This window comes from Petromyzon marinus, chromosome 14 (assembly GCF_048934315.1).
Source record: "Petromyzon marinus isolate PM22_M1 ecotype Great Lakes invasive population chromosome 14, UKy_Petmar_22M1.pri1.0, whole genome shotgun sequence".
Classification (NCBI taxonomy): domain Eukaryota; kingdom Metazoa; phylum Chordata; class Hyperoartia; order Petromyzontiformes; family Petromyzontidae; genus Petromyzon; species Petromyzon marinus.
The window spans coordinates 15,518,727-15,534,142 of record NC_133680.1 but is presented as its reverse complement, the minus strand read 5'-3'; the positions used below and the strand labels follow the sequence as shown (position 1 = coordinate 15,534,142).

At 49.2% G+C, this 15,416-nt stretch overlaps 1 protein-coding gene across 6 annotated transcripts in view; it reads left to right on the top strand.

Annotated features, from left to right (window-relative positions):
- Nucleotides 1-14,911, top strand: part of LOC116942254 (AMP deaminase 2-like) — a 72,097-nt gene extending 57,186 nt beyond the window's left edge. For all 6 annotated transcript variants that reach the window (XM_076066953.1, XM_076066950.1, XM_076066952.1 and 3 more), the window contains 3 exons: nucleotides 8,763-8,936; nucleotides 9,526-9,636; nucleotides 10,133-14,911. In XM_076066953.1, the coding sequence (XP_075923068.1) occupies nucleotides 8,763-8,936; nucleotides 9,526-9,636; nucleotides 10,133-10,519 (672 nt within the window). In that variant the 3' untranslated portion in view covers nucleotides 10,520-14,911. The remainder of the gene's footprint in view (nucleotides 1-8,762; nucleotides 8,937-9,525; nucleotides 9,637-10,132) is intronic.
- The last annotated feature ends 505 nt before the right edge of the window (nucleotides 14,912-15,416 follow it).

Here is a 15,416-nt window from a genome sequence, read left to right as displayed (position 1 = left end):
GATCGCACTACAAGCGATCTTCATCAGGTGGGACAACCACAGCAAGAAAATGCTGAAATGGGCGGGAGAGCTGCCATGGCAAGAGGTTATATCGGTAAGAGGGGGGGGGGGGAGGCAAGGGGAGAGAGAGAGAGCTGGGGGGGGGGGGGTGTGGGGGGGGAAGAAAAGATATAGGATGTGAGGCTGGGGGGGACATGGGCAGGGCTAGTAGTAAACCGGCAGGTAATGATGGAAACAACAAGTTAAGGCATTACCTGGTTGATAACATCCTTCCAATGATTGTTCAATTTGTATTCATCTTCTCGGTTGCAGTTTGTCTTTATATATCTGGATGGCTTCATGAACAAACCTTTGATAGTAGCCCGAAGGTTTGCAGAGTACCTTGATCTCGGAAAAAAACTATCATAGGCAAAACTTCAAGCGAGACGATGTATGTAAAAGTAACCATTGTTAAAATTAATACTGCAACCATATTAACCATTAAAGACACATGGTATGCTTTGCAGTAGATGTTAACATTCCTCCCTGATGTAACTTAATAAGAGTAGGCCATTGTGTTTCTGTCGTGGTCCAAATTTGCCAAATTCACAAATTACCTGCAAATTACTCAATTGCCATTACACACAGCAAGCATCACCCCCGTATAGCTACTCCAGACTACTGAATGGGCAGTATTGCGCTTTCGTGATAGCCTTGCCCAGTAATCGTAGTGCGAATACCAAATACAGCAATACCCCAATTTACATCGTTTAGCAAATACGTCGTCACTTTATTATCAACATCGCTACCCTACTCACGTTGCCTCAACCCACACGTCGCAAATTTGGACCGTGACGGCATTGTCCGCCCTTTCTCGTAACCGTCGCCTCTCAGCCTTTGCCTCCACCTACCCTGTACAAACTACTTTGTCGCGCATAAACAAATGTACTGTACCGAGTACAATATAGTAATTACGTACGGCATTTGATTTCCTTAGTGTATTGCACGTTATTTTACTCTGTATAATTTGTGTTAAAGGTTACTGCTGTACACTAGTGTTGGGTGCCATATTTTTAGTATTGTCGTAATTTTATGTAACGTTGTGGGTACGTCTGATGAAGATGCGCGCATTAATGCACAGCTTCACCGTACCCTCTGTTTAGCTCTTGTAACGTGCAGATTTGGCTTGCTTCGATTGTCATCGTTTTGATATTCGTCGGCGCAACTTTTAGGAATGCATCCCCAGACGTAAACTGGGTTATTGCTGGTGTCGTGTGCTAATTCACAGACACTAGTAGGAGGTACTCTTTTTTTCCGGCCTTCACAGCCTTTGGGGATAACCACATACCGGGTCAGGACAGCCACCATGCTGCCAGAACCACAGCTTGCAGAGGGCGAAGATCACGACAACTATTTAAAAGTTTTATTATCGCAACAATGAACAGTCCGCTGTTCCAGACAGTTGGAAAACAGTAACAGCAGCCACAACCCGTACAAGGTGTTTCCGCGGTACCAGGATCCCATACCACACCAACACATTGAGTGTACCGATAACGAAAAGGAAAAACTTTGCAGTTCTTTCCACATTTCGGAGCCAGAGTCCGTGGTTACCGAAAAACCTATTCCTTTTTTCTCGGTGCTGTGGTGGGGGAATTTCCCAAACTGTTTACGTCATCCCGTGCCACATGAAGGTGGAGGCCACCGCCATTTCTCTTTTGCAGCTTTGCTGCCCATTTTTACCCTGTCGACCTCCACCACCCGGCTGATCAGCCTCCAGGCTAGGTGGTACACCTCCGGGGGTGTCATGCAGGCACCCTTGATCATCCGACTCTGCGCCTTCCACAGGGCTTCTTTTATTGTCCCCACCACGGCCCATGCTTGAGCCCAAGCCCCTCCTGCTTTTTGCCGGAATCCTCCCCAAATAATGTGGCACTCACTTTGACTGGACAAAAACGGGCTAGCCAGGGCTGGCATAGCACCTACACCTCCTGTGCAAAGGGGCATCGCACTAAAACGTGGCTTCATGCACTCCTCTGAATCACAGCCCCTCGGGCACTTAGGGGTGCAGGCCATATGGCGGGAGTACATAAACTTCCTGCATGCCAACCTGTCCCAGGGCCGCCAGCCAAGATATGTCTGTCTTTTTGTTAGGGCTCTAGACATCACATTCTCCCATATTTGTTGGTGTATGGCACCCCGTGCGCCTGGTACCTCTGCACAGGCTTCCCTCTTGCCAATATCGGCAAGAACCCCCCAGGGGTGCCACGACTTTCTACCAGGACCGGCTCGTATTCCGTGATATATTTGTTGACCGCGGTACATAGCCACCCCTGCGGCCAGCCGAGGGGCCTGCAGCGAGGTAATGCAGCCATGCCTAATCTTTGCAGGAGCCATGCCAACCTATATTGCAAAAAAATATGAGGCCTTTGCCCAAGGCCCATCTGAAAAAACACACGCAGCATGTTACAAACAAAAATCATAGTAAGGATATGCGCGACGTTAGGGGCTCCCCTCCCACCATTCGCAGAGTCTTTACACACAGTCTCCATTTTTTTCCGGTCCATCCCCCCTCCCCAGATAAACTTGAAAAACAGTGCCTCCAACTTATGCAGCATACGCGTGATGGTTGGGGTGTATCACATTGTGCTGGTGTTCCACCACTCAGAGTCCTGGCTGTTAGGGATGTCAGCTTTTTATTCCTCACCGAGCTGACACCAACCACCAGGCTACCACAACGAACAACCAAATAACAATTACTACCAGATCACCCACACACATCCACTCACACCTACGGTCCCTACCACTTTCCGGAGACACACACAAAAGCTTTGGGGGGGGGGGGGGGGGGGGGGGGGGGGGGGGAGGTCGTTCACCTCCCCTGCACAACTCTGCATCAGAGTTCCCTTGCTTCTCCTACAGGGGTTTTCTTCTCTCCTTTGCGACTCTGCTTCGCAGAGTACCCATCCTCTGAAAGCGGGAGATGTCCGTGGGCCACCCAAGCAGCCACCCTGGTAACCCGTTAGCACCCGACTTCTCTCGGTCAGTGCCAGGCTACAGCTTGCTTCCTTCCCTGCACCTGCCGCTCCTGGCATGCTCTTGGGGGTTCCAGACATCCCACCGGCCCTGGTTCATGCCCCAGGTCGGCTGCTGGAAACATAACAATCGTACCGTCGCCTAATGGTTTCTGTCCGATATCTATTCTAGAGTTGCAGACAGCACTCAGCTCCTACTTACAGTGACGATCCCCTGGTCCTCACTCGTGTTGCTCCTTGAGGGTGGGAGCTCGCCCAGCCACTACTGCTGCTGCTGCCACTGCCGCTGCTGCTGCTCCCGAGTTGTGCACCCCCCCCCCCCCTGCCGATTTGGGCTCTCCTTTTATAGGGCTGCGCAGCCCATTGTTCAGTCCCTGGGCCAATCCCGTGAGAGGGATCCGTCTATAAATAGCCTACCCTTCCCTGGAACTGATTGGCCTGTTCTCCCCAAAACCCGTTACCACACTATCTCCAGCTCACGGGATAGGCTTCACACACTATGCCACACCATCGTCAGGCTTCTGGCTGACCACCTGGCCAGCCTGCCCTTCACCGCCTTGATCTTTTCTTGCCAATTATTTTTTGTTGATCCCTCCCGATAAAAGGTGACCCCCAGGATCTTAATGCCCTCTGTCTGCACTCTTAGTTCCGTTGGGCGGCCTTAAAAAAGTCTGGGGTCCCCAAAGATCATCACCACGCTCTTATTCAAGTTGACCCTGGAGAAAGGTGAAAAAGCCTCACAAGCTCCAGCACCTCCCACACCAAGGATACCTCCTTGCAAAAAAACCAATGTCATCCATATACATCGCTATTTTTGCCTGTTTGCTGCACCCCGAGATGTGCATTCCTCTGATTAGCTCTAACCGCCTGGGCAAAAGGGCTCCATACACATGAATAAAAGCGGTGACATGGGGGGGGGGGGGGGGCACCCTTGTTTTACCCCTGACCTAACTGGGACCGCCTCCGAAAGGATCCCGTTTATCAAGAGCCTGCTAGAGAGCTTATGGTATAGTTTCCTTACCCAACCTACTAAAAGCTCCCCTACCCCCATGTGTGCCAGCACTGAAAACAAGACGCATGCAAAACGCGGTTGAAGGCCTTATCCTGGTCTAGACTAAGGAGCCCCAGGGGCCTCCCCCCCCTCTATCATGGATTCTAGAACCTCCCTCAGTAGAATCAGGTTGTCTGAAATGTGTCTGCCCAGGACCACACATGTCTGGTCTGTTTGTAGTACCTCTCCTATTACTTTACTTTCCCTAGATGTGCTGTGATGGATTTTGCTAAGATATTGTAGTCAGTGTTTAACAGGGTGATTGGGCGCCAGCTCCCAAGGTCGCTGCAGAACCCCTTTCCCCTTATATACGAGGGATATTACCCCTCCCCAACTCTGGTACTGGACCCTCTGCCAAAATTTCCTTGTACAGTTGTAGCAGGTCATGTTTGATGGTATCCCAGAATTTGTCAGAATTCAGCTGGTATTCCATCCTGCCCTGGTGCCTTTGAGCCGGCGCAGACCTCTTACTGCCTCGTCCAGCCTCTCCATTTGAATTTGTTTATTTATCTCTTCAGTCTCGGGCTCCCGCCTCCGACGTCTTACTTCCATACAGTTCCGCGTAGTATTCCGTGCAGCCTCAACAATGCCCTCCGTCTGCGTCAGTCTGCCAAGGCTTGGGCTGACCAGCTCCTGGATTGTGCCTTCAGTCTTCCTGCACTTTAAAAAAACGAATCGCGTGCACCTTTACCCACTCCTCCACTGCCCTAACCTGTGCCCTAAAAAGGAGCTGCGCTGCCCATTCTTCCAGCACCAAGGAGATTGTCCTTTAGCTGCCTTACCTCGTTCACCATTGGGAACCCTAGTTCCAGCAACCTATACACTCTCCAACTGATCGTTCAGACCCCTCAACGCATTCCCGACACTTTCTTTTACTCTGCATCTGAAAAAAATCCATTGATCCGGCTCTTAACCATATCCCATGACCCTGCCATGGTGCCGAAACACTGCAGGCTTCTCCATTCCTCATACCTTTTGATAAAAACCCCTCGTCACCCCCTCAAACGCTAGGCGACTCGTGTTCATCCTCCAAATCCCCTTCCCCAACCTCAGTCCACTGGAATTCAAAACCTCACGGCGATCAGCTTGTGGTCCAAAAAAGAAAATGGTGCAATCTCCACATCCTCCGCTTTACCTTTAGCAGAGATAAAAATAATCTATTTGAGTGCAAAAGTCCTGAACTACTGGTCCAAGTAAAGCCCGTGCGTGTTGGGTGCAGTAACTGAGAAGTGTCAATTAGATCAAAGTCCTTAAATAAACCACTGAGGTACCTAGAGGAGGGGTCTATCTTTTGATTCCCGGATGCAGACAGCACGTCTGATAGGCAGAGCAGGCAGTTGAAGTCACCCCCCATGATGAATACTTCCATGTAAATCAGCAGGGCTGCTATATTATCCCATAGTTCTACACGCTCAGTATACCGCGTAGGGGCGTATACGTTTGTAATGGTTTGTTAGAGGTGCACACTGAGCTGGGAAGGCAACGCTATTATTAACACAATAGTACATTACACATACGGTGGTGACCACCGACCTATCCTCACCTCTACACTCACTCACTCCGACTCTGATAATACTGGTGTGGCCAAGCCAGGAGGGCTACTGCTCGGCGACGCTGACTGAAGGCTTGACTTCACTCTTCCCAAGGCGTCTTCATCCCGGACTCGAGCAGCCCCGCACGAGGTGCCAAGCCCACTTATATGCGCCTCGGTGTGGCCAGGCCATCCCGTGGCCAAGCCCCCCTTTGAGAACGCTCGAGAAGGCTCTGCTTCTGGTCCTGCGGCCCCCCAAGGTCCCCCCCGGGGCCCCCGGCCCCCACCTTGATCCGGTCACATGTCCGGTCGGGTTCATCCAGAGTGCCATGGCCTCACAAGACCCCCGCGGCATTGACCAACGGCCTCCCGGCCCCCTGACCCGGCAGTGACGTCATTCCTGCCTCCACACCTAGTGACGTCATGTGTGTGTAGGCCCAGGGGGTAGTGACGTTCCACATACCTAGTGACGTCATGTTTGTGCGTATAGAGCCACACAGTAGTGATGTTACAAGTCACTACACATTAATTAACCGAACTGCTGTGCCATCATATGTGGCGTCCACATATTGGAGACGGCCAGGGACCAGTTCCTGGGTCTCCTGTACCTCGACGCTTCTACGTCCCAGGAGGATGACCACCCCAGTGTTCTTATTGGTGTTGCTCCCTGACCAGAAGCAGTGCCCGTCCCAGGACTCAAACAGCTTTGCCCGGCCGTGAGAGTACGGCAGGTGGCACTCCTGCAAGAAATAGATGTCTTTTTTTAGGGTTCACAAATAATGCTCCACCACTCCATGTCTGGCCACACCCTTAAATCCCCCGCACATTGACCGACGCAACGGGAAGCTCCATGATCAAGGGTGCCTAGTCCGGCTCAGAGACGTCCTCTAGCAGTGAGTAACAGTTCTTGTCGATCAGACCCAGTAGGCTTTCCACACTCCTGGATTTTGGGGAAAACTCCCTCCCTTGGCATATCATTGCTGTTTTTTTCTTCTTCAGATGTCACCGGGTCCGTTGAAGAGTCTGACGACTGTTGTGCAAGGGGGCAGACCTCGATGGGGCACTCGGTGCCCTCCGCTTCCTCTTTGTCGTCCTCTCAGATGACCCCCTCTTGTCGCTCTTCCATTGCACCTCTTCGTCCTCTCGCCTTCCACCTCCTCCGTCCAATCGGCCATGGTTGGTTCAGGGGCCACCCCCATCTCGACTTCGGGGCTGTCCTCCTGCCGGCTCGCAGGTGCTTCCCCATCCTTAGACGACGCCTCTCCTTCCTCCCTCTTGTCCAGCAGTGGTGTTCTCAGTCCTTCCATCTCTCCACTCCCGCCTCCATTGCCCGGTTGCTCGGTGCGTGCTCCAACCCTGCCTCGGTCGTCCCTCTGTCCCCTCCCTCAGCCGTCTGGATCTTGTGTGCCCAGACCATATTTGAATACGATTCCGGGCAGTTCCGGTACAGATGGAGCTTGCTTCCACACAGATTACATTGCGCTGGGACTCCGCACTCTTCCACTACGTGGTCCAGCGCTTCGCAGCGAATCTTGAACCTGCTTGCAACACGACAACAGTTGGCAGTGCTGCCACAGCCACACCTCCACATCGTGGTCTGGTAGTGCCTCATTATACAGGAAGACCGTTACAATTTTCGCGTCTAGTTCTGATAGTTGCAATTTCAGCAGTGACAGCGGCCTTTCGCCTGCTTTTTTCCTCAAAACGAGTCAGGAAATGCCGCGTTAAGTTGCTCATTGAACGCCCTGCCGCCCGACAAGGCTATTAAACAAAACAGGTCCATCGGCTCGACTTGTAGCATCCCCACCACCACTGTCCGTACAAAACTCGAACGATCCATGGTTACATCCGCTGGTACATAGTCTTTAAAAGCCACCCACACGCAGTTGTGCCGCCAGGCATGGACCGACATGAAGCTCACCCCCAGTCCACTGTGCCACCGCCCCGCGCGTTCCTGGTACCGTCCTGCCCCCACAGGTCCAGTATCAACCTTAACGGTCTCGCTCTGATCACCTTGCGCCTGCTGGTAGGCAGAGGCCACAGTTTCCACAGCATCCTCGCTCAGTCTGGAAGAGACCACCTCCCTCCGCGTTGGTACCTCTGCTCTCCTTGGCCGTTGCCACCAGGCGTCCTCCACAGCTCGCCTCCTCCCAGTCGAGGTTGGCGTCTGCGCCGCATCGCCCTCCTCGGACCCCTCCTCCAGATGGCCGAGCTGCGGCGGCTTCCACCTACTCTGCTGTCGGCCTGGCCCGGTCTTCTTGGCTCACCTCAACAGCACGGCAGTTCTCCATGTCCACCTGTGATTCGGCGCAGCAACCGCTGGCCCGACGGCCAGGGTACCTGCTCAAAACAAGGAAAAAAGACCACGGCTCACAGAGTGGCGAAAATCACGACGACGACAGCACGACGAGTTCCACTCCAGATCGCAGCAGCCCCGACTGTTAGACGGAGCTCGCCTTATATCCTGAACAGCGTGGCCAGGCTCCGCCTTCGGCCCCGCACCCCTCTGGATCCCCCAGAGGGCTCCGTGTCTTGCCCACAGGTGCAACTGGTAGAACGGGCTGTTACCCCTCATTCTATTGTCTACCAATCTCCCAGCGGCACGCGCTACAGTGACTCATTCCATGTCACTACACTGGTATACATACCGAGAGGATTCTTTGGAGTGGTGTTACACAATGTATACGGACGTGGAGGAGTTCTCCATCTAAACGTCTTGAGTGGGATTTGGAAAAAAGAGCACACATTCTACAAATCACAGGGATGGGAAATGCATAAGAAATAATATTTTATATAATATATAATCGTATATATAATCTTAAATTATCTTAAAGCATTGATGAAGCTGCAGTTCACAAACACAAACCAACGTTTTTTTTTTCTGATCGGCAATAAGAGAGAGCGAGACACCACGGAAGACGAAGAGAGACGTGAAAAAAACTGGACATGCAGAGAGAGAGAGACTGATCGAACTAGAGAGGGATATGGGAAGTGAGAGGGAGAGAAAGGGACGCAGAGACATCGGGAGACATGGGGAGGGACAATGGTCAATGTTCATGTGTTGATGATGCTGTTGTGACTAATGATTGTGTTATTGCATATGATATACATGTTTCTCGTAATAGTTACTATTGTGGCGGTAGTAACGGTTGTGGTGGTTGTGCTGCAGGCGCCTGTGTTGCAGTACCTCTACTACCTGTGTCAAGTTGGCATTGCGATGTCTCCACTCAGCAACAACTCCCTGTTTCTGCCGTACCATCGAAACCCTCTCCCTGAGTTCCACGCTCGCGGGCTCAGGGTGTCTCTCTCCACTGATGACCCCCTGCAGTTCCACTTCACCAAGGTGATTCACTCGTCCATCTCTATGGGGTAACAAGAGTAGAGTCATCAAAATGAGGACGTGGTCCCTTTAAGACCCAGTGTCCCTTTGAGATAGTGTCCCTTTAAGAAATAGTCCGTGTAAAACAGGATCCGTTCATGAACAGACTACTCCCTGCAATTCCAGTAAGATCACGAATTAATCATCACAGTGTTATCCATGGTAACCAGCCACGGGGGAATGTAATAATTTGCACGTTTTCTTTAAGGAATTTATATTGTGTGTATGGTTGTGGTGGTGACTATTATTGTGGTTATTGTGAAAGTAGTAGGAGCCTTTAAGTAGTGACTAGTTGTGGTGTATATGTTCATTTTATAATGATTAATTATTAATACTACTATGTTGGTTGTTGCAGTGGTTGTAGGTACCACTAGAGGAGTGACTGGTTGTGGTTATGGTTGCATATGTTAATATTGATGTTTTTGTTGTATGTATTGTGGTTGTCGTGGTTGTAGAAGTCACTGATGGAAGTGACTGGAAGCGGTGTATGCGGTTGTGTATAGTTGTATATTGTCATTGTTGATGTGGTGGTTGTATTATGTGGTTGTTGTAGGAGCCACTGATGGAGGAGTACAGTATCGCAGCTCAGGTCTGGAAGCTGAGCTCGTGTGACATGTGTGAGCTTGCGAGAAACAGCGTGCTGATGAGCGGGTTCCCCCTAGAGGTAAGCGACTCGGGGGGGAGGGGGCGGCACGGCGATAAACAGGGGACACAAAGGGAGGGACGGCATACTGGGGGGAGACGTGTGGGGAGAGAGTGACACGGTGGGGGGACAGAGGGACGCGTGGAGAGAAAGAGAGACATGGTAGAGAAGAGGGAGACACGAGAGATAGAGAGGGAGAAGAGAGGGAGAGAGACACACAAGGAAAGAGCCACACATGGGGAGAGAGTGAAATTCTGGGGTGAAGAAGGAGACCGAGCGAGACCTGGGGAGAACTAAACATGGAGAGAGGGAGAATCCAGAAGAGAGACGGGAAAGATGGAGGCACTGATGGGGAAAGAGATACATAGGGGAAAGAGAGTGAGACGTGGAAAGAGAGACAGGTGGAGGGACATGGAGAGGAAGACATGGACACGCAGGGAGAAAGGACACAGATACTGTCACACCTCTACCACTCACTTAATCACCCCCCCCCCCCACCACCACCCCCCTCACAAAGGTGCAACGCCACTGGCTGGGAGCCCAGCTGGAACGGGAGGGGCCCCCGGGTAACGATATCCGGCGCACGAACGTCCCCGACATCCGCGTGGCATACCGGCACGAGACGCTCTCCCAGGAGCTCGCCATGCTCACCCAGGCCACACCCACCAGGCCCGAGGCTACGCCCTGCGCCGCTCCTTCTATGGGCATGCAGAGCACACTCGCCGGTGGCCCAGCTTCGGAAGGTCCTTATAAGGGCACGCAAGGGATGGGGGGAAGCCTTCGTATGGGTGGGCAGGTTACGCTCACTGGCGCTCAGCCAGTGGAGAGTCAGGTCATGCCCAGCGGCTCTGGAGCAGCGCCCACCGGTGGCAAGACATCAAAAGTCATATTCTGTAATGAATGAGATGATGGTTTTAATGTCAATGATTTTAAGGTTATTCTGTCACTGTTATAAGTACTATTGGAATTGTACTTTTTAATGATAGCATGTTGCACATGTTTTTTTTGTATTGGCAAATTAATCCGCCCCACAAGGGTTTAAATTGCTAAAAAGTAAATTGTGAGAAAGCTGAGGATGGGTCAATACGGAACACGGAACATGTCCACCTGCGATTAATTAGTTAATGAGCCTAACGATAATACTTATGGGTCACTTCCATGACATTACTTTTGCCAGCTTATGATACTAGACTTAGAACATTAGAAATGTATCTGAGGATACTTGGCTTCTTATATACTAAGCTTAAGATAGAGACGCATAGATTCGCACTGAATGTGAACCCACTGTCACTGTTTTAATATGCTAATTACACTTCATAAGCTAAGCAAGATAATTGCCGTATAACCCCATAGCTAATGTGCACTGCCATTTTTAAATGGAAAATGAAGTATACTTAAGTGTAGTAAGAGGAGTGATCGTAATAGTATTTGTAATAGACGCTTTTCGAAGTATGTGATTGGTGCTTATGTGTAGCATTTGCAGAAAATGCTTCGTACAGGCAGACCACTCACTTAGCGCAACCCCGTAGAAACGCTGATTCGTTATGGCGCCCTTTGTCCCCTGGAGAAAATGTTTTGCTAAAAAAATGAAATCAAATAGTGCAAAGAAAAAGCACTTAAGAGAGTGAGAACATGAAGCAGTGCTAGGCAGAGGAAACGTCCCCGCCCTCATCATTCGCTCAGCTAATGAGAGCGACGCACGGCTCTCAGCCAACCAGACCCCACCCCCCACTGTGATTCTATTACGATTTTTAGTCACGATTATACTTACAAAATCGATTAGTTTAGTCAGACGAGAACTCACAAGACCAGGATAGTCTCTTCGGCTCTACATAAAAGAAACCTCACAACAGATATGTGTACACTGGGAGCAGCAGTCTCTGCTGCCTTGTAGGAGTCCAGTAAAATGCACTCGTGAGGTACAGTACATATTACTGATGTTCTCAATCATTTTTAAAACATAAAATGTAAATTTTTAGCGCTATTACCGATACCCCAATAAAGCCCTATATTGCTCATACAAAAGAAATAATGATTAGCGCTAACTTCAGCAATGCACCTTGAGCGCTATGTGAGGTCTGCCTGTATTTGATGTATTCCTACTATAATCACCCAGGAATGTCCTTAATGCTTGTGACGTCACTCCACATCGACCAGCCCCCGTCATTACTATTCATGGACAGGTGACATCCTCCAAATGGACACCCCCCCCCCCCCCATTATTACCTACTATAATGAGCCAAGAATGTCTGTGTGCAACGCTCGTGACGTCACTCTACGTCGACCAGCCTCCCTCATTAATAATCATGAACAGGTTACGTCCTCCACATGGACCCCCCTCCTCATAATCATGAGCAGGTGACATCACTCCACATGGCGTACCATCCCCCCCTCATCACTGCACATCGAACAGCCCCCTCAATAATTATAAGGTGACGTCCTCCAAATGAACCCCCCCTCTCAGCTGACGTCACTCCACATGGGGGGCCGAGGCGCCTCCTCCCCCCTCCACGGCGTCAACTTACAACCCTCATTACAAAGGCAGAACTCTCACGTCATGCAATCTCCGTAGCGCTATTGATACATAGAAGTAAAAAGGATGTCATGATGGTCAGGATTATAAGCTTAAAATGAAATAGGTCTGTGTCACCGCACCCTTACAAATTGCACACATAATGCAATGAATATCACGTCATGGTCTGCTTTTTGCTTGCAAGTTTCAGATTTACTGCAATACACCCATCCTTCAACGGGCAAAAGACTAGTTATATATAAGGTATAATTGAATATGTGTATACACAAAGAAAAATATGCCCCATATAGCCTTTAACAGAGTTTTGGGGAAAGCGCTGTTGCAAGACACCAATGAAGGCTGACACTGCACACAAGGGGGTGGGTGGCCAGCACCATGCCTAGCCACCTTTGTCTCCTTAAATGGTGAGTTTTACACCGCAACAGGTACTCATTTGAGTACACACTCAGATAAACATACAACAGCCACCATTCACCAGTAATTGAAGTCACTACAGCGCTCTGTGCTAGGCTAGGTTAACTGAGGACATCAAGTTAAGTGGGGAGGGCTTACTAGCAGGCGGTCATGCTAAAGGCCCAAGTGTTATGAGTTGACTGAGTTAACTGACAGATGCATCATCTGTGGTCTCTGCTGTGCCGCTTTGATTTAGTTGCCGATCGAAGGGTGACTGCCTCCATTTGCCCAGAAGCCTCACAGTGCACCTAGCCTATCACTCCCCAGTAGTCGCCTTGCCTGTCGCGCCTCAGTAGTATCCTTTGTAAGCCTGCTTCCCAGAGGCCGATCTTTACATTGCTGTTACCAGTCAATGTCAAGTCCACTCGGCTCCAAATCCGATGACAGCCCATCTTTTCTCTTTAACAGCCTGTGCCACACCTATTTAGCTCCCCCCCCCCCCCCCACCCTGTCGGACCAAAGATAAGTTTTTTGGGCATGTGGTGGCTAAAACTCGATTTGGTGCTTTCGTGACTGCAGGAAATCATCTTTGTTTTTTTTTTCTCGGTAAAGTCACGTAGAAATAAGAAAAAATAAAATTACATAATATACGTTTCAATTGCAACAAGCAATCATCATCAGGTAGAGGAAACACAACCGCAGATATATATACAGACCTTAAGTAGAGGGAATTGACAGATATACCAGGGGATATAGAGAGACAGAGCATCACACTAAATCAAACAGGGTTTAGCAGAATTTGGAAACTATGTAAAGCAACACAGACGGTCGGTTTAAAACAACACATGGTCTGGTTGAATACACTATTTCAAAGATTGTTAAATTGTAAGTTGAGTGTGAAATTTAAGATAGTGATAGAATACATACCATAGAGAGACCTATCGGGGGAGACACGCACACAGTTAAGAGGTAAAGCAGCTCTGTACTGAGGCCTTTAATAGCCAGAGATGGAGGGACTGGGACTCAGAGACAATGGGACACAATTTAGCATGATACAAGTCAGGCACACAGAGAGGGCATCGCAGCGCACACTTAGAGACACCCAGGCACACAACTATAGGCAGAGACAGCACAGTGACATAAACCCAATTCAAGACACAAAGGCAGATAACCAGCAGAGAACACAAAGACAGATTTCATACCTCCCCAAAGAGGTGGTTCAAACTCGATTTGGTGCTTTCGTGACTGCAGGAATTAATCTTAGTCACGAAAGCACCAAATCGAGTTTGAACCACCTCTTCGGGGAGGTATGAAATCTGTCTTTGTGTTCTCTGCTGGTGTATCTGCCTTTGTGTCTTGAATTGGGTTTATGTCGCTGTGCTGTCTCTGCCTATAGTTGTGTGCCTGGGTGTCTCTAAGTGTGCGCTGCGGCGCCCTCTCTGTGTGCCTGACAACTTGTATTATGCTAATTTGTGTCCCATTCTCTCTTTGAGTCCCAGTCTCTCCATCTCTGGCTATTTAAGGCCTCGGTACAGTGCTGCTTTACCTCTTAACTGTGTGCGTGTCTCCCCCCATAGGTCTCTCTATGGTATGTATTCTATCACTATCTTAAATTTCACACTCAACTTACAATTTAACAATCTTTGAAATAGTGTATTCAACCAGACCATGCGTTAATTGTGTTTTAACTGACCGTCTGTGTTGCTTTACATAGTTTCCAAATTTTGCTAAACCCTGTTTGATTTAGTGTGATGCTCCATCTCTCTATTTCCCCTGGTATATCTGTGTTAATTCCCTCTACTTAAGGTCTGTATATATATCTGCGGTTATGTGTATCCTCTACCTGATGATGATTGCTTGTGTTGCAATCGAAACGTCGTATATTGTAATTTTATTTTTTCTTATTTCTACATGACTTTACCGAAAAAAAAACAAAGAAACATGTGGTGGCTGGCAATGTGGGCTGCATGACACAGCTAACACAGGCTGATCGGACCATATCCAAATCTCTCAAGCATCTGGTAAAACTCAGGATTAATTTTAGGCAGGCCACCTGGTACAGATGTTCATTTAAAGTGGGCCATGTCTTTAGCGTCGAGAATGGAAGGCATAACAGCACGAGAAGACATTGAGCGTAATATGGAGCTATAGGTCAAGTATCGTCTACGTAGCATTACACCACTGATGAAGAGTGAGACCTATAGTCATGAACACACTGCCCAAGTATGGGAATGCTTCCACAATCTCCACCACTGCACCAATGATTAATGTCACAAGTAAATGAATGCTACATTACCATAATTATGTGATTCAATAGACGTCAAATATAATGTTAAAACTACCGTATAATAAAGTAATTACTGCCTCGCACTTGTCTCTTATTAGTTAAGTGACTGCACAGATGTATACATTTAGGGATAGGGGTTAAGGGTCGGAGGTTAGGGTTGAGGGCTAGGGTTAGTGTTTTTGAGGTTGGGTTAGGTTTCGTGTTTGTGGTTATGGTTAGATTATTGTTATTACTATTATGCTTGTTTACCCAGGAACACCTCACTCAGACTCACAACTTTATGAGGGTCCTGTCAAGTTTTTGCAGGAAAGAGAAATGTTGCCGAGTTATTTGCATGTAATTTTCACCATTGGGATGTTTTGGCCACTACCAGTCAGATTTCGTGGTTATGGATAGGATCAGGGGATTGGGGTTAATGGATGGGTTAGAGGTTTAGGATTATCCTTAGGGGTTGAGGTTAGTTTTGGGCTTAGGGGAGGGATAGGGTCCGGAATTAGGTTTACGATTTGGGGTGACGATTAGGTGCTATTAAGGATAGGGTCATGGGTTAGCATATGGGTTAGGGGTAAGGGTTAAGAGGTTAGGTGT